Source organism: Salvelinus fontinalis, chromosome 9 (assembly GCF_029448725.1).
Source record: "Salvelinus fontinalis isolate EN_2023a chromosome 9, ASM2944872v1, whole genome shotgun sequence".
Taxonomy (NCBI): Eukaryota; Metazoa; Chordata; class Actinopteri; order Salmoniformes; family Salmonidae; genus Salvelinus; species Salvelinus fontinalis.
The window spans coordinates 9,325,386-9,343,838 of record NC_074673.1 but is presented as its reverse complement, the minus strand read 5'-3'; the positions used below and the strand labels follow the sequence as shown (position 1 = coordinate 9,343,838).

General features: G+C 45.2%; 1 protein-coding gene across 22 annotated transcripts in view; it reads right to left on the bottom strand.

Moving 5' to 3' along the window:
• LOC129862032 (neuronal cell adhesion molecule-like) overlaps positions 1-18,453 on the bottom strand; it is a 127,907-nt gene that overhangs the window by 33,301 nt on the left and 76,153 nt on the right. For 14 of the 22 annotated variants that reach the window (XR_008760712.1, XR_008760711.1, XM_055933323.1 and 11 more), the window contains 4 exons: positions 4,800-4,980; positions 4,068-4,085; positions 3,476-3,581; positions 3,001-3,194 (listed from right to left, as the gene is read on the bottom strand). Coding sequence is in view for 20 of the 22 variants with exons in the window: in XM_055933323.1 (XP_055789298.1) it covers positions 3,001-3,194; positions 3,476-3,581; positions 4,068-4,085; positions 4,800-4,884 (403 nt within the window). In the remaining 2 variants the exon portion in view is untranslated. The remainder of the gene's footprint in view (positions 1-3,000; positions 3,195-3,475; positions 3,582-4,067; positions 4,086-4,799; positions 4,981-18,453) is intronic. The other 8 variants (XM_055933327.1, XM_055933330.1, XM_055933344.1 and 5 more) reach the window with 1 other exon arrangement.

Here is an 18,453-nt window from a genome sequence, read left to right as displayed (position 1 = left end):
GTTGTAGCTGCATGGAAGGAACGAGGTCTAGCTACATGAAAGGATTGTTGTAGCTGCATGGAAGGAATGAGGTCTAGCTACATGAAAGGATTGTTGTAGCTGCATGGAAGGAATGAGGTCTAGCTACAAGAAAGGATTGTTGTAGCTGCATGGAAGGAATGAGGTCTAGCTACATGAAAGGATTGTTGTAGCTGCATGGAAGGAATGAGGTCTAGCTACATGAAAGGATTGTTGTAGCTACATGGAAGGAATGAGGTCTAGCTACATTAAAGGAATGAGGTCTAGCTACATGAAAGGATTGCTACATGGAAGGAATGAGGTCTAGCTACATGAATGGAATGAGGTCTAGCTACATGAAAGGATTGCTACATGGAAGGAATGAGGTCTAGCTACATGAAAGGAATGAGTTCTAGCTACATGGAAGGAATGAGTTCTAGCTACATGGAAGGAATGAGTTCTAGGTATATGGAAGGAATGAGTTATAGCTACATGAAAGGAATGAGGTCTAGCTACATGAAAGGATTGCTACATGGAAGGAATGAGGTCTAGCTACATGAAAGGAATGAGGTCTAGCTACATGAAAGGATTGCTACATGGAAGGAATGAGGTCTAGCTACATGAAAGGAATGAGTTCTAGCTACATGGAAGGAATGAGTTCTAGGTATATGGAAGGAATGAGTTCCAGCTACATGGAAGGAATGAGTTCTAGCTACATGGAAGGAATATGTTCTAGCTACATGAAAGGAATGAGTTCTAGCTACATGAAAGGAATGAGTTCTAGCTACATGAAAGGAATGAGGTCTAGCTACATGAAAGAAACGAGTTCTAGCTACATGGAAGGAATGAGTTCTAGGTATATGGAAGGAATGAGTTCCAGCTACATGGAAGGAATGAGTTCTAGCTACATGGAGGGAATGAGTTCAAGCTACATGGAGGGAATGCTACATGAAATGAATGAGGTCTAGCTACATGAAAGGAATGAGTTCTAGCTACATGGAAGGAATGCTAAATGAAAGGAATGAGTTCTAGCTACATGGAAGGAATGAGTTCTAGCTACATGAAAGGAATGAGTTCAAGCTACATGAAAGGAATGAGTTCTAGCTGCATGGAAGGAATGAGGTCTAGCTACATGAAAGGATTGTTGTAGCTGTATGGGAGGAACGAGGTCTAGCTACAAGAAATGATTGTTGTAGCTGCATGGAAGGAATGAGGTCTAGCTACATGAAAGGATTGTTGTAGCTGCATGGAAGGAATGAGGTCTAGCTACATGGAAGGATTGTTCTAGCTACATGGAAGGAATGAGGTCTAGCTACATTAAAGGATTGTTGTAGCTGCATGGAAGGAATGAGGTCTAGCTACATGAAAGGAATGAGGTGTAGTTACAAAACTGCATCAAGCTAGAGGTAAACACAAAGGAAGTTGTGATAGGTGTTTCCAGGTAAGGATTATTAGCAAGACGTCTTTCCACATGTAACCGTTACCTTCCATGAACAGAGCATTGATGATGGAAAATACATCTTATTAGTAACAACAACAAAAAAGAAGAGAGAAAATAAAGATTGAATGGTGATAAATCAAAGAGACACATGTCATAGATAAGCTTAGGGGAGAATGGACTGAGACAGACATGAGTTGATATGACTTGTTATGAGACGACTGAAAGGTCAGAGAGAGAGACATTGAGAAAGTGACAGAGAGAAACTAGAATGCTATTTGGCCCTAAACAGAGAGTACGCAGTGGCAGAATACCTGACCACTGTGACTGACCCAAATTTAAGGAAAGCTTTGACTATGTACAGACTCAGTCAGCATAGCCTTGCTATTGAGAAAGGCCGCCGTAGGCAGACCTGGCTCTCAAGAGAAGAAAGGCTATGTGCACACTGCCCACAAAATGAGGTGTAAACTGAGCTGCACTTCCTAACCTTCCGCCAAATGTATGTCCATATCAGAGACACATATTTCCTTCAGATTTGTCACGTTCCTGACCTATTTCTGTTAGTTTGTTTTATGTGTTAGTTGGTCAGGACGTGAGTTTGGGTGGGCATTCTATGTTTTCTGTTTCTGTGTTGGTTTATGGGTTGCCTGGTATGGCTCTTAATTAGAGGCAGGTGTTTGGCGTTCCTCTAATTAAGAGTCATATTTAGGTAGGTGTTTTCACAGTGTTCGTTGTGGGTGATTGTCTCCTGTGTTTGTGTATGTTGTTACGCCACACGGGACTGGTTTCGGTTTTGTTTGTTCAGAGTCATTTATGTGTAGGCTTTTTTCCCTGTTCGTGCGTTCTCGTGTGTTATGTGAGTCCGTCATTCAAATCTGTCTACACCGTTTATTTGTTTTGTTAGTGTATTAGTCGAGTTCGTGTTTTTCGTTAATAAATCATGTCTACAAACTCAGCTGCATTTTGGTTCGATCCCTGCTCCTCCTCTTCTGATGAAGAGGAGGAGGAAAGCCGTTACAAGATTACACAGATACACAAAGAATTCGAAAACAAACCCTATTCTGATAAACTCCCATATCTACTGGGAGAAATTCCACAGTGTGCCATCACAGCAGCAAGATTTGTGACCTGTTGCCACAAGAAAAGGGCAACCAGTGAAGAACAAACACCATTGTAAATACAACCCATATTTATGCTTATTTATTTTAACTTGTGTGCTTTAACCATTTGCACATCGGTACAACACTGTATATAGACATACTATGACATTTGTAATGTCTTTATTCTTTTAGAACTTCTATGAGTGTAATGTTTACTGTTCATTTTTATTGTTTATTTCACTTTTGTATATTATCTACTTCACTTGCTTTGGCAATGTTAACACATGTTTCCCATGCCAATAAAGCCCCTTGAATTGAATTGAATTGAATTGAATTGAATGAGAGAGAGAGAGAGAGAGAGAGAGAGAGAGAGAGAGAGAGAGAGAGAGAGAGAGAGAGAGAGAGAGAGAGAGAGAGAGAGATAAAGAGATAAAGAGATAATGAATGAGGCCAAGCAATGCTTACTGGACTGTCTGATGATGATATTGTTGGACACTGCGGCCCCGTGTTTGTTTCTGGCTGTACATTGGTAGATCCCCTCGTACGTCTCGGCCTTCTCCCCACTGATGTCCACCACCAGGGTACCAGAGCGGGGTCGCATCGTCACCTTGGGATCCTGGTCAATGTCAAAGTGGGTCCCGTTTCTGGTCCACGAGAAGCTGCGAGTGGAATGATGTCAATGTTAGTGAACATCCAAATAACTGTCACTGTCATCGTAGAACATTTTCAGATTTGATATAGCACAAAAATGACCAGTATAACAATTGGCTGAGAGAGTGTGTGTGTGTGTGTGTGTGTGTGTGTGTGTGTGTGTGTGTGTGTGTGTGTGTGTGTGTGTGTGTGTGTGTGTGTGTGTGTGTGTGTGTGTGTGTGTGTGTGTGTGTGTGTGTGTGTGTGTGTGTGTGTGTGTGTGTGTGTGTGTGTGTGTGTGTGTGTGTACCTTGGATGTGGCTTCCCTTTGGCCTCACAGTGGATGACGATGTTCTCCCGAGGGTCGATGATGTAATCCTTGGGGGACTGTTGAGTTATGGTTGGCGGCTGCGCCACTACGGCAAGCAGAGAAGGACATAGTCAAATCAACCACTGGCCTTTCTGCATAACTAAGCTGTTTTCTATTAATCAATCACACAGCGAGCCACAAAATGACATGCAGGGTTGCGACGGCTCGCGACATTGAATCTAATCTGGAACGTAAAAGCATGCAGTAGACTGAAGTACATTCCAGTATATCCTGCTTCATTCGCTTCTTTTTTTAAACGTATTTCTGTCCCAAGGAACATAAGATGGACATACTATGGGAAATCCTGATTTTTGTGGTGTAGTTTCCTGCTATGTCTCGAAAAAACAAATAAACAACAAACAAACAAGAAGAGCATGGTATGCAAGTCCAACCAATACTTAAAATCCACTCAAATCCACACGGATAAGCGCAAAACAAAAAATAAATACAAATAAAAACCCAAATGCACAAGTCAAATAGTCTCTGTGGGCACACTGAATTCAAACAGGCATGGTGGTGGAATTTAACTTACATTCTTCCAGAACTTTAGCTTTTTCCCCAAGAATCAGCATAAATTAGTGACATAATAAAGAAAACCAGACATTAGTGGTGGAAAAGATTGGAGCGGTTTAGTTACTCCCCATCAGAACTTGGTTGATTGAAGGTTGGTTAGTTGCCAGGCATTAGACTGCAGCTTCCAGATGGTCATTGATTCAAAACATTACTCACACAACATAGTGATATTTCCACATTATGACGTTGGTGTGTGTGTAAGGTTCTGCAAGAACTTAAAATGACAGAAAATCCTTCTGTTCTTACTCACTTATGAAACAGAACTTACAACCTCTTACAGACTCCTCTTACAGACTTCTCTTACAGACTCCATACAAATGTAACTTTGACTTTGAGAAGGGGGAGGGAGAAGGAGAGAAGCAGAGAGAGAAAGAGATACAGGAAGAGATAGAGAAAGAGATAGAATGAAAGAAAGAGAGAGAGACAGATAAAGAGAGAAAGAGAGAAAGATAGAGGGAAAGGAAGAGGGAGAGAGAGAAGCAGAGGCAGAGGGATATACAGGGAGGGAGAGGGAGAGAAAGAGAGATGGAGGATAAATAAACTTTGACTTTGCTTGAAAGTGATGTGTTTAGTTCTTTCAGTCTAGTGGGAGCGACAAACTAAAATAGGACTGCCTCTTTAGAGGTTATTACAACCTCTTCCAGACTCCACAGCAATATAATGAATGTGATGTGTTCATAGTTCTTCTTACGGTCTAGTGGGACCTCCAGGGCGTTGCCTAGGTGACCCAAGATCAGCATCAGGAACACAGCTGCACCCGCCCTCGTCCTCTCCATGATTGGTTATCTGACACGAAGGTCCTCCCCCCCAGACGCAGATAAGACCCGCCTCTCTCCTCAATCAGAACGGCTCAGACTCGTGCACATTTACAACTAAAGAGAGAGAGAGAGAGAGAGAGAGAGAGAGAGAGAGAGAGAGAGAGAGAGAGAGAGAGAGAGAGAGAGAGAGAGAGAGAGAGAGAGAGAGAGAGAGAGAGAGAGAGAGATGGAGAAAGAGAGAGCGGGAGAAAGAGAGAGAGTTCGAGAAAAATGGAGAAGAGGAAAAATAGGAGGGGGGAGCGAACATATAGGAACATACATTATTCAGATGAAAAGGCAAAGCACATCCTCTCCAGTATCTATGGTCATAAATCAAGAGACCGAGAAGAGACTGAGACTGTTTCAGATGTACAGTTAGATCAATAGCAGGTGACTGAGACTATGCCACGTTACAGATGTACAGTTAGATCAATAGCAGGTGACTGAGACTATGCCACATTACAGATGTACAGTTAAATCAATAGCAGGTGACTGAGACTGTTTCAGATGTACAGTTAAATCAATAGCAGGTGACTGAGACTGTGCCACGTTACAGATGTACAGTTAAATCAATAGCAGGTGAAGTCATTATTCACTCTAGAGAGACAGATACAGGTGGCTGTCGCTATGTGACTGTGGACCCAAGGTGGTTGCTATGCAGATGGAGATGGACTTAGCTGGGAGATGTGAACAATTGTTTTGATCTAGTGCGCTCTGATGAATGTTTGTGTGTGCGTGTGCGTGTGCGTGTGCGTGTGCGTGTGCGTGTGCGTGTGTGTGTGTGTGTGTGTGTGCGTGTGTGTGTGTGTGTGTGTGTGTGTGCGTGTGTGTGCGTGCCCTTGCGCATGCATGTGTGTATGTGTGTGAACTAGTGTGCTCCAATGGGGAGCGACGTGGCCCACACGGCTTCATTTAGCTGATTCACTGCCATGACGTTAGTACCATTAAGCTGCTGCCATATCGATCACATCAGCCATCAACCTCAGATGACATGCTGCCAGTGGATACCTCCCCTCCCCTTGCTCCTCCCCTCCCCTCTCTCCTCTCCTCCCTTCCCCTCTCTCCTCCCCCTCCCCTTGCTCCTCCCCTCTCTCCTCTCCTCCCCTCCCCTCTCTCCTCTCCTCCCCTCCCCTCTTCTCCCATCCTCTCATCTGTCTCTCTGTCTGGCTGACTGACTGAAATTAGGTCACAGGGAGAAGAACCCTGACAGCCAAGGAAGTAGAGAAGGTAGTTGACAGACATCAGCACGCATCAGTAATGAGAGGAGCAGAGATAGTGTTCTGGTTATGGGATATGGTTTGTTGTAGAATCTCTCGGATAGTTAGATTGCTGCGATGCACCACTGTGTGGATGAGGGCTGTGTTTCTATGGTCAAGTTCATTGAAGAGGATAGTATTGCACCTAATGATGGAAATCTGAGTGTTAATTGATAGACTGAGTGTTAATTGCATCAGGTTCATCATTATGCAATGTAACCAGAGGGTTATTCACCCACTGTTAAAGTTGCAATCTGCAATAGCTACTGTTGTAACTATTAACTGTCCCTCAGATTGTGGCTTTATGTACTATATAAAGTTGACACTTGTGAATATATGGAGCAGGAAATGAAGGGGTTCGCTTGTTGCCAGGCAGCTTAACAATGTCGTTATGCCACTATCCAACCTAGAGAGAGAAAGAGAGAGAAGTGACAGAGAGAGCGAGAGGAGAGAGAGAGGAAAGAGGAGAGAAAGAGACAGAGAGAGAACGAGAGAGAAGACACAGAGAGAGCGAGAGGAGAGAGAGAGAGAGAGAGAGAAGAGAGAGAGAGAGAGAGAGAGAGAGAACCCAATGCGCCCTAGACCTTCTGTCTGACGACCAACTAGGGCCACCAAGCCACATAATAATACACACAGGCACAAACGACCTGAGAGCACAGCAGGAAAGGGTGGCCACAGCACTCAAGGGAGTGATTGAAAAAGCTTCTTCCACTTTCCCCAACGCACAAGTGGTTATCTCCACCCTGCTACCATGAAAAGACTTGCTACCATACAGCGGGTAAACGCAAGTATTTCCTGTGACTGTGCCTCAAAACCAACTGTCTACCTGGCCCACCACTTCACCCTGGACTTGACCAGCCTTTATGACCAGGTCCACCTATCCAAGGCAGCAGAGCCCACCTTCGCCCGGACCCTAAAGGACATTGCCCTCAACCGCAGCCCTAACAATTCAACCTGGAGCAACAGATCAACACCCTTCCCGGGACCAGCAAGACCCTCTCCCAGACCTGTGGGAACCACCCTCCAGACCTACACATAGAGGACCCACGCCGAGAGGACCTACATCCAAACCACAGCACCACCAGCCACATCCTCACCCCCACCCCAACCAATCAACACCCCCATTTATTATTTTTGTCTTACTGAGATTTACTGTCAGGGCCCAGGTCTGACAGAATCTGTGCAGAAGATCTAGGTGCTACTCTAGGCCCTCCTTGATTGGGGACAGAAGCACCAGATTATCAGCAAACAGTAGACATTTGACTTCAGATTCTAGTACGGTGAGACCGGGGGCTTTTCCCAAATTACAGTACAACAGACAACGTATTCACCCTGCACACCCTACAAGTATTCTCATGCTTTGTTAATTTCAAAAAAGTGTTTGACTCAACTTGGCATGAGGGTCTACAATATAAATTGATGGAAAGTGGTTTTGTTGGTTAAAATTGGCAAAAAACACACACATTTCTTTCCACAGGGCTGTGGGGTGAGACAGGGATGCAGCTCAAGCCGCAACCTCTTCAACATATATATCAACGAATTGGCGATGGCACTAGACAAGTCTGCAGCCCCCGGTCTCACCATACTAGAATCTGAAGTCAAATGTCTACCGTTTGCTGATAATCTGGTGCTTCTGTCCCCAATCAAGGAGGGCCTACAGCAGCACCTAGATCTTCTGCACAGATTCTGTCAGACCTGGGCCCTGACAGTAAATCTCAGTAAGACAAAAATAATGGTGTTCCAAAAAAGTTCAAATTGCCAGGACCACAAATACAAAATCCATCTATCTAAGAGAGAGAGAGTGAAGAGGCAGAGAGAAAGGAGCGGGGGCGGGGGGGTGCCAAAGAAAAAAGGGAACAATTGCCAAGAAGACTCAGAATAGGAGATCAATTCCTGGAAATGCAATCAAGGATTCTTCTAAATACCAGCCTCTTACTCTTTTTGTAAGCCAATTAGGAAGTGCTCCATTGAAACAGAATATCCTTACATCTTAGCGAATCATACGTAATTCAACAGTAGCATCATAAAATAGTCTATATACATTTGGTATGCATGCATACCCTACCATCAAACAGTAGAAAAGCTACACAGCTCTGAGGAAGAGATTGAGACATTTTCTCCATTCAGGAATTGGAGTATGACCTGATTTTATCCTGCTGCCTTCTTGCCAATGTCACCTGAGGCGCCCGGTCAGTGTCCCACTAAATCTAATGAAAATGTCACAGTCTTCCAGCACAGCAGAATAAAGTGCTCTGCCCGGTTGTCTCAGACGGCGATATTTGATTTGGGATTTTTGTGTTACTCAATAAAGGAATAATGTGGTCCAATTAAGCCAGCCCTCTTTCCGTCTCTCTCTCCATCTTTTTCTTCCAGACCCCATAGCTGCAGGGTGAGTCAGGGACCAGGACCGGGGGGAGTCTGGTAGTACTTAGCCACATCAATAGTCTGCCCATTTTACACTATCGTGCCTAACCGGACCATACTGTGCTGGCTCTGAGATTTTCATTTTACATTGTCCTTTCCAGCATGGTTCCAGCAACTGATGTGCATGTGTAACTGGGCCAGCCCTGTAGGCTACAGCTCAGCCCAGCTCTGTGTAGTAGTGGGAATTAACCCCTACTTCTCCCTACTTCCTGGAGTTATAGATAGATTATCTGATGTGTTGGTTAGTGGTGGAGTTATAGATGGATGATCTGATGTGTTGGTTAGTGGTGGAGTTATAGATGGATGATCTGATGTGTTGGTTAGTGGTGGAGTTATAGATGGATGATCTGATGTGTTGGTTAGTGGTGGAGTTATAGATGGATGATCTGATGTGTTGGTTAGTGGTGGAGTTATAGATGGATGATCTGATGTGTTGGTTAGTGGTGGAGTTATAGATGGATGATCTGATGTGTTGGTTAGTGGTGGAGTTATAGATGGATGATCTGATGTGTTGGTTAGTGTTGGAGTTATAGATGGATGATCTGATGTGTTGGTTAGTGGTGGAGTTATAGATGGATGATCTGATGTGTTGGTTAGTGGTGGAGTTATAGATGGATGATCTGATGTGTTGGTTAGTGGTGGAGTTATAGATGGATGATCTGAGGTGTTGGTTAGTGGCGGAGTTAGATGGATTTAGTGGCTAGCCCCTGGAGCCAATGGCTGGTGCTTGATAGATGAATGAGGGGGGAGAGGAGGGGTAATGTCTTCTACATGGCCCTGGCACCTGCAATAAACTAAAGCTCCCCAGGGAAACCCTGTATTACTCGCCTGGGGCAGCCAACGACGGGGCTGTGTACACTGGCCGACAGCTCCGGCTGAGGATTTGATACAATAAGATCCATGGGAGCCATTTCATCAAGCTCATTTACGATTGCAGGGCTAGGAGGCGAGGAGCACTGGACTAGAACCTGATAAAGGAGAACGTAGAAGAAACACATCCGAGGACCACAATGGAAATCAGTTTTCCAGCTCTATTGTGTTATCCTTGATGATCCAGTCTCTGGCTGGAGCACTGTTATCAACGTATTTTAAAAATAGATTCAATCCATCACTCTATATCTAGCTACCATTATCCAGTTCAAACTGTATGCTAAATATTGTACTGTAGGAAAACAACGAAAGTCACACTCTTTATTCTCCCAAACATTTTGAGAACCAACGTTCGACCCGATGAGCCTTCCTCCAGTACAGTACTGTCAAATCATCCGGTCATGTCAACAATACCCATCTCTTTCCACAACAGCAATAACAACAGGGCTATTAACGCCACACTGTGGTGGCCACTATTTCTTTAAACCCATGAAACGTAGCATGAAAGAGCTGATTTAGTATATAGAGACCAGGAGGACAAAGCATGACAGAATAGGACAGAATATAGAGGAGTATGACAGAATAGGACAGAATAGGACAGAATAGGGAGGAATATGACAGAATAGGTCAGAATAGGACAGAATAGGGAGGAATATGACAGAATAGGACAGAATAGGGAAAATAGGTCAGAATAGGGAGGAATATGACAGATTATGACAGAATAGGAAAGAATATGACCGAATATGACAGAATAGTCCAGAATAGGACAGAATAGGGAGGAATATGACAGAATATGACCGAATATGACAGAATAGGATAGAATAGGGAGGAATATGACAGAATATGACAGAATAGGATAGAATAGGGAGGGATATGACAGAATATGACAGGCCAGGAGGAGAGGAGGGAATAAATATGTTCTTTATTATCCTTTATTAAAGCCCATGGATTCTAATCCAAGAGGGAGCCACCACTCTGAGCCACCGCTCCATACAATTACAATTAAAGAGGTATAGCAACTCCTCTCCTCCAGCTGGTCAGCAGAGTGTGTGTATGTGTGTGGGGGGGAACCAGCGGTGCTGTAGTAATAATCCTTGAGAGAGTTGCTGCTGTGTAACTGAGTCCACCCAACAAGGCCACTAGTCCCCCCGATACCACAGTGGTACCACTGGGCCTGGAACACACTAGAAGAGGAGACAACCACTCCCATAGCCTGAGGGTATTCATCTCCTTCACACTACATCCAACTTGGGTCCAGATACCCCATCCATACACCTGACCCCAACACACAGACATACAAACACATGGATGTACCCACACACCCTAACTTAGCCCATCATACAGTGCCTTCGGAAAGTATTCAGACCCCTTGGCTTTTTTCACATTTTGTTACGTTACAGCCTAATTCTAAAATTGATTAAATAACCAAAAATCTTTAACAATCTACACACAATACCCTATAATGACAAAGTAAAAATAGGTTTTTAAGAATTTTAACAAATGTATACAAAATTAAAAACAGAAACACCTTATTTACATACGTTTTTAGACCCTTTGCTATGAAATTGAATTCAGGTGCATCCTGTTTCCATTGATCATCCTTGAGATGTTGATTGGACATGATTTGGAAAGGCACACAACTGTCTATATCAGGTCCCACAGTTGACAGTGCATTTCAGAGCAAAAACCAAGCCATGAGGTCGAGGGAATTGTCCATACAGATCTGAGACAGGATTGTGTCGAGGCACAGATCTGGGGAAAGTACCGAATTATGTCTGCAGCATTGACGTTCCCCAAGAACACAGTGGCCTCCATCATTCTTAAATGGAAAAAGTTTGGTACCACAAGACTCTTCCTAGAGCTGGCCACCAGGCCAAACTGACCAATCGGGGGAGAAGGGCCTTGGTCAGGGAGGGGGCCAAGAACCCAATGGTCACTCTGAAAGAGCTCTAGAGTTCCTCTGTGGAGATGGGAGAACCTTCCAGAAGGACAACCATCTCTGCAGCACTCCACCAATCAGGCCTTTATGGTAGAGTTGCCAGACGGAAGCCACTCCTCAGTAAAAGGCATATGACAGCCCACTTGGAGTTTGCCAAAAGGCACCTAAAGACTCTCAGACCATGAGAAACAAGATTCTCTGGTCTAATGAAGCCAAGATTGTACTCTTTGGCTTGAATGCAAAGCGTCACGTCTGGAGGAAACCTGGCACCATCCCTACGGTGAAGCATGGTGGTGGCAGCATCATGCTGTGGGGATGTTTTTCAGCGGCAGGGAGACTAGTCAGGATCGAGACAAAGATGAACGGAGCAAAGTACAGAGAGATCCTTAATGAAAACCTGCTCCAGAGCACTCAGACCTCAGACTGGGCAAAGGTTCACCTTCCAACAGGACAACGACCCTAAGCACAGAGCCAAGACAACGCAGAATTGGCTTCGGGACAAGTGTCTGAATGGCCATGAGTGGCCCAGGCAGAGCCTGGACTTGAACCCGATCTAACATCTCTGGAGAGCTCGTGAGAATCTGCAGAGAAGAATGGGAGAAATTCCCCAAATACAGGTGTGCCAAGCTTGTAGCATCATAACCAAGAAGACTTGTGGCTGTAGACGCTGCCAAAGGTGCTTCAACAAAGTACTGAGTAAAGGGTCTGAATACTTATGTAAATGTCCTAATTCAGTTTTTTTATTTTTTATGAATTTGCAAATATTTCTAAAAACCTGTTTTTGCTTTGTCGTTATGGGGTATTGTGATGTCATTATGGGATATTGTGGTGTCATTATGGGGTATTGTGATGTCATTATGGGGTATTGTGATGTCATTATGGGGTATTGTGCATAGATTGATGAGGGGAAAAAAGCAATTCATTAATTTTTAGAATACAAACAAAATGTGGAAGAAGTCAAGGGGTCTGAATACTTACCGAAGGCACTGTATAGGCCTACCTAACCTGATCCTGTACAATGGTGTCTTGTCCATGCCCCACTTCCATTACTAACCCACTATGCCACCCCATGCCCCACTTCCATTACTGGCCCACTATGCCACCCCATGCCCCACTTCCATTACTGACCCACTATGTCACCCCCATGCCCCACTTCCATTACTAACCCACTATGCCACCCCATGCCCCACTTCCATTACTAACCCACAATGCCACCCCATGCCCCACTTCCATTACTAACCCACTATGCCACCCCATGCCCCACTTCCATTACTAACCCACTATGCCACCCCATGCCCCACTTCCATTACTAACCCACTATGCCACCCCATGCCCCAATTCCATTACTAACCCACTATGCCACCCCATGCCCCACTTCCATTACTAACCCACTATGCCACCCCATGCCCCACTTCCATTACTAACCCACTATGCCACCCCATGCCCCACTTCCATTACTAACCCACTATGCCACCCCATGCCCCACTTCCATTACTATCCCTCTATGCCACCCCATGCCCCACTTCCATTACTAACCCACTATGCCACCCCATGCCCCACTTCCATTACTGACCCACTATGCCACCACATGCCCCACTTCCATTACTAACCCACTATGCCACCCCATGCCCCACTTCCATTACTAACCCACTATGCCACCCCATGCCCCACTTCCATTACTAACCCACTATGCCACCCCATGCCCCACTTCCATTACTAACCCACTATGCCACCCCATGCCCCACTTCCATTACTAACCCACTATGCCACCCCATGCCCCACTTCCATTACTAACCCACTATGCCACCCCATGCCCCACTTCCATTACTATCCCTCTATGCCACCCCATGCCCCACTTCCATTACTAACCCACTATGCCACCCCATGCCCCACTTCCATTACTGACCCACTATGCCACCACATGCCCCACTTCCATTACTAACCCACTATGCCACCCCATGCCCCACTTCCATTACTAACCCACTATGCCACCCCATGCCCCACTTCCATTACTAACCCACTATGCCACCCCATGCCCCACTTCCATTACTAACCCACTATGCCACCCCATGCCCCACTTCCATTACTAACCCACTATGCCACCCCATGCCCCACTTCCATTACTAACCCACTATGCCACCTTATGCCCCACTTCCATTACTAACCCACTATGCCACCCCATGCCCCACTTCCATTACTAACCCACTATGCCACCCCATGCCCCACTTCCATTACTATCCCTCTATGCCACCCCATGCCCCACTTCCATTACTGACCCACTATGCCACCCCATGCCCCACTTCCATTACTGACCCACTATGCCACCACATGCCCCACTTCCATTACTAACCCACTATGCCACCCCATGCCCCACTTCCATTACTAACCCACTATGCCACCCCATGCCCCACTTCCATTACTAACCCACTATGCCACCCCATGCCCCACTTCCATTACTAACCCACTATGCCACCACATGCCCTGTGCTGACACAACCAGGGAAGCCAAAGTCAATTAAGCTCAGATGGCAGCAGACTGCTGAGCCAGTAGATAAAACACAGTGTTGTCTTGAGAGTACTGTGTCAAAAGCTGACAGCACAGATCTGATAAACATCCGACAGGAGATGAGATGCCCATTTAAACACAATACAAATACTACTAGAGCGTACTGGCAGTCTGCTATTTAAGGTTTTTAAGAAATGCTTTTCACAGCACAGCCTGTAGACTACAGCTGGTGAAGGTATGATTATACAGTATACTTACATTTTATATGTTTTATGAGCATCTGAATAAGTCAAATCTAACTAACGCAGGTCGTGAATTTGACCTCTCCATTTGATTTCTAATGAGAGAGGGGACTATGGGCTACCATTACTAGAACCAACTAGTAGTACTCACTAATATTATCACATTGTAACTAGTTACACTAGTAGCTAGTGACACTACAGGCAATGAGAGGTTTCCAATGTGAGTGGGAACTATCCCATTACTACAACTAACTTAGCAGGTGATGAACTAACTTGTGACATGACACTTAAGGCTTTGAGCGGTCTGTTATTTCAATGTACATCGTTACTATCACCCAGATGAGAGGCCAGAGAGAGAGAGAGAGAGAGAGAGAGAGAGAGTTCAATTAAACTTGATGTTGACTCTTTCAACAATAGATAATGCCATCATTTCTATGATATATAACTGAGATTCGGCATTGTGTCCCAGACAATGTGATACAATAACAGAACAGTGAGAAAAATCTGCATTCTACTGTATTGTACTGTGGCACAACACACCCACACACACACACACACACACACACACACACACACACACACACACACACACACACACACAAACAAACAAACACACTCATGGAAATGCAAAATGGTCCTAATTAACTTCCATAATCAGTGGCCCATTCACTTAGCCGTTAGCCTGTGATCCTCTGCATGACTGTAGTAACACCTCAGAGTTTCCTATACTGTACAGAATGAGAGAAATTATACTGATGAGAACGTCTCCCCAGTCAAAGAATGAGAGAGATTATACTGATGAGTATCTCTCCCCAGTCACAGAATGAGAGAGATTATATTGATGAGAATGTCTCCCCAGTCACAGAATGAGAGAGATTATACTGATGAGAACGTCTCCCCAGTCAAAGAATGAGAGAGATTATACTGATGAGAATCTCTCCCCAGTCACAGAATGAGAGAGATTATATTGATGAGAATGTCTCCCCAGTCACAGAATGAGAGAGATTATACTGATGAGAACGTCTCCCCAGTCACAGAAGGAGAGAGATTATACTGATGAGAACGTCTCCCCAGTCACAGAAGGAGATTGGCTGATCCTACAGCGGCTGTGGGAAGAGACTTCCCATTGGCTGCTCACACTACTGTCCTTAATGATGTCACTTCCTGTCATTAATGGGCAATTGTCATTTCGCTGTCTCATTAGAAGTCTATGGAGACGTATACGGGGTTTGCACAGACTAGTGAGGGCTGGAAGACACCAACGCCTAAGCCTGGGGATCTTTGCTGATTCAACAGTAGAATCAAATACAGATTGGCCATGTTCAGTGATTCTGACACCTTGCAGCAACGCTGGGAGACGCCAAACGTTTAAGGGTGGGTCATAATAACTGTGTTGTTAGCCACTAAATTAGCATCGAGTAGTGACCCAATAACAACAACCCCAGGTAACTCACTACTTAACCTACACCTTAGTTTTGTGACCCATTATTTCAAAGCCCCGGTGGTAGTCAGCCATTAGTTATTAGCTTGATATAAATAATAGCCTATATGATGTATTCTGAGCAGGGCTTTTGAGGATGATATTAGCCTGATTGTTTCTAGTCTCTCTCGCGGGCACCTTATCTGTGGCCACAGCATCACAATGGAAATTCCACTGACCTGGTTTCAGGATATGTTACCCATAATCCTCCTCATTATGTTTTATAATTGGGGTGAGATATGCAAATAATTGCGGTTGTTAACATATGAATACAAGTCGTGTTGTCAAGGGAGTTCCACAAAGAACCCAGAGCTCAAAACAAGCGGTCCCCTTTTCATCCAGACATGTGAACTCAGTGGGTCTGTGTCACATCACGACTTCGGCGATGTCATTTATAAAATAGCCTCCAACACTCTACTCAACAAATTGGATGCAGTCTCTCACAGTGCCATCCGTGATAGGAAAGCCCCATATACTACCCACCACTGCGACCTGTACGTTCTCGTTGGCTGGCCATCGCTTCATACTCGTCGCCAAACCCACTGGCTCCAGGTCATCTACAAGTCTCTGCTAGGTAAAGCCCAGCCTTATGTCAGCTCACTGGTCACCATAGCAGCACCCACCCGTAGCATGCGATCCAGCAGATATATCTCAATGGCCACGCCCAAAGTAAATTCCTCCTTTGGCCGCCTTTCCTTCCAGTTCCCTGGAACTGTCTGGAATGTCTGGAACGAACTGCAAAAATCACTGAAGCTGGAGACTCTTATCTCCCTCACTAGCTTTAAGCACCAGCTGTCAGAGCAGCTCACAGATCACTGCACCTGTACATAGCCCATCTGTAAACATCCCAACCAACTACCTCATCCCCATACTGTATTTATTTATCTTGCTCCTTTGCACCCAATATCTCTACTTGCACATTAATCTTTTGCACATCTACCATTCCAGTGTTTAATTGCTATATTGTAATTACTTCGCCACCATGGTCTATTCATTGCCTTACCTCCCTTATCCTACCTCATTTGCACTCACTGTATATAGACTTCTCTTTTATTTATACTGTATTATTGACTGTCTGTTTGTTTATTCCATGTGTAGCTCTGTGTTGTGGTATGTGTCACACTGCTTTGCTTTACCTTGGCCCGGTCGCAGTTGGAAATGAGAACTTGTTCTCAACTAGCCTACCTGGTTAAATAAAGGTGAAATATATATATATTTTTTTTTAAATGTTGGTAACTGCCTTCTAATGAAAACACACATTGACATTCACTAAGCTTCCCTTCCTGCCACTACACACACACACATGCTCGAACACACACACACACACACACACACACACACACACACACACACACACACACACACACACACACACACACACACACACACACATCTCAGATTCAGATTCCCCTCCACCCAATGCTAATCAGCAGAACCACTTTACAGACAAGCTCTTAGTATTCAGACCCCCCAGTCGAGGCAAACTACAGAGTCCTGACTGTAGCGTTTGTCCACCGACTCCTGCCTCCTACACAGTGTCTCATTAAGGGCTTTAGACACTTCAGAAAGGCAGACATTAAAAGCAGATCAAGACTCAGAGGAAAAGGCTGTGGATGTGAACTTGACCTTGGTCTGATAGACGGTCCCCACAATGTAATTACTAGGAGAGTGTCTGCTATCCCTGACATGTCAATGCTATCCTGGTGTGTGTGTGTGTGTGTGTGTGTGTGTGTGTGTGTGTGTGTGTGTGTGTGTGTGTGTGTGTGTGTGTGTGTGTGTGTGTGTGTGTGTGTGTGTGTGTGTGTGTGTGTGTGTGTGTGTGTGTGTGTGTGTGTGTGTCACCACATTGCCAGACAAACACAGAAGGATAGTGTAGTACTATCATCAGCTGAATAGTTTGGGAACTTCTTCTGATGTTCAGAAAAACAAAACATAAAACCCTACTCCATCCTACTCCATCCTACTCCACCCTGCTCCACCCTACTCCACCCTACTCCATCCTACTCCATCCTACTCGACCCCACTCCACCCTAATCCACCCTACTCTACTCTACTCCACCCTACTCTACTCCACCCTACTCTACTCCGCCCTACTCTATTCTACTCTACTCTACTCTACCCTACTCCACCCTACTCCACCTACTCCACCCTACTCCGCCCTACTCTACTCTACCCTACTCCATCCTACTCCACCCTACTCCACCCTACTCTACGCTACCCTACTCCACCCTACCCTACTCCACCCTACTCCACCCTACTCTACTCCACCCCACTCTACTCTACCCTACTCCTCCCCACTCTACTCTACCCAACTCTACTCTACCCTACTCCACCCTACTCTACTCCGCCCTACTCTATTCTACTCTACTCTACTCTACCCTACTCCACCCTACTACACCTACTCCACCCTACTCCGCCCTACTCTACTCTACCCTACTCCACCCTACTCCACCCTACTCTACGCTACCCTACTCCACCCTACCCTACTCCACCCTACTCCACCCTACTCTACTCCACCCTACTCCTCCCCACTCTACTCTACCCAACTCTACTCTACCCTACTCCACCCTACTCTACTCTACTCTACCCTACTCCACCCTATTCTACCCTACTCCACCCTACTCTACTCCACCCTACTCTACTCCACCCTACTCTACTCCACCCTACCCCACCATACTCTTCTCTCCCATACTCCACCCTACTCTACTCCACCCTACTCCACCATACTCTTCTCTACCATACTCCACCCTACTATATTCCACCCTACTCCACCCTACTCTACTCCACCCTACTCGAATCCACCCTACTCGAATCCACCCTACTCTACCCTTC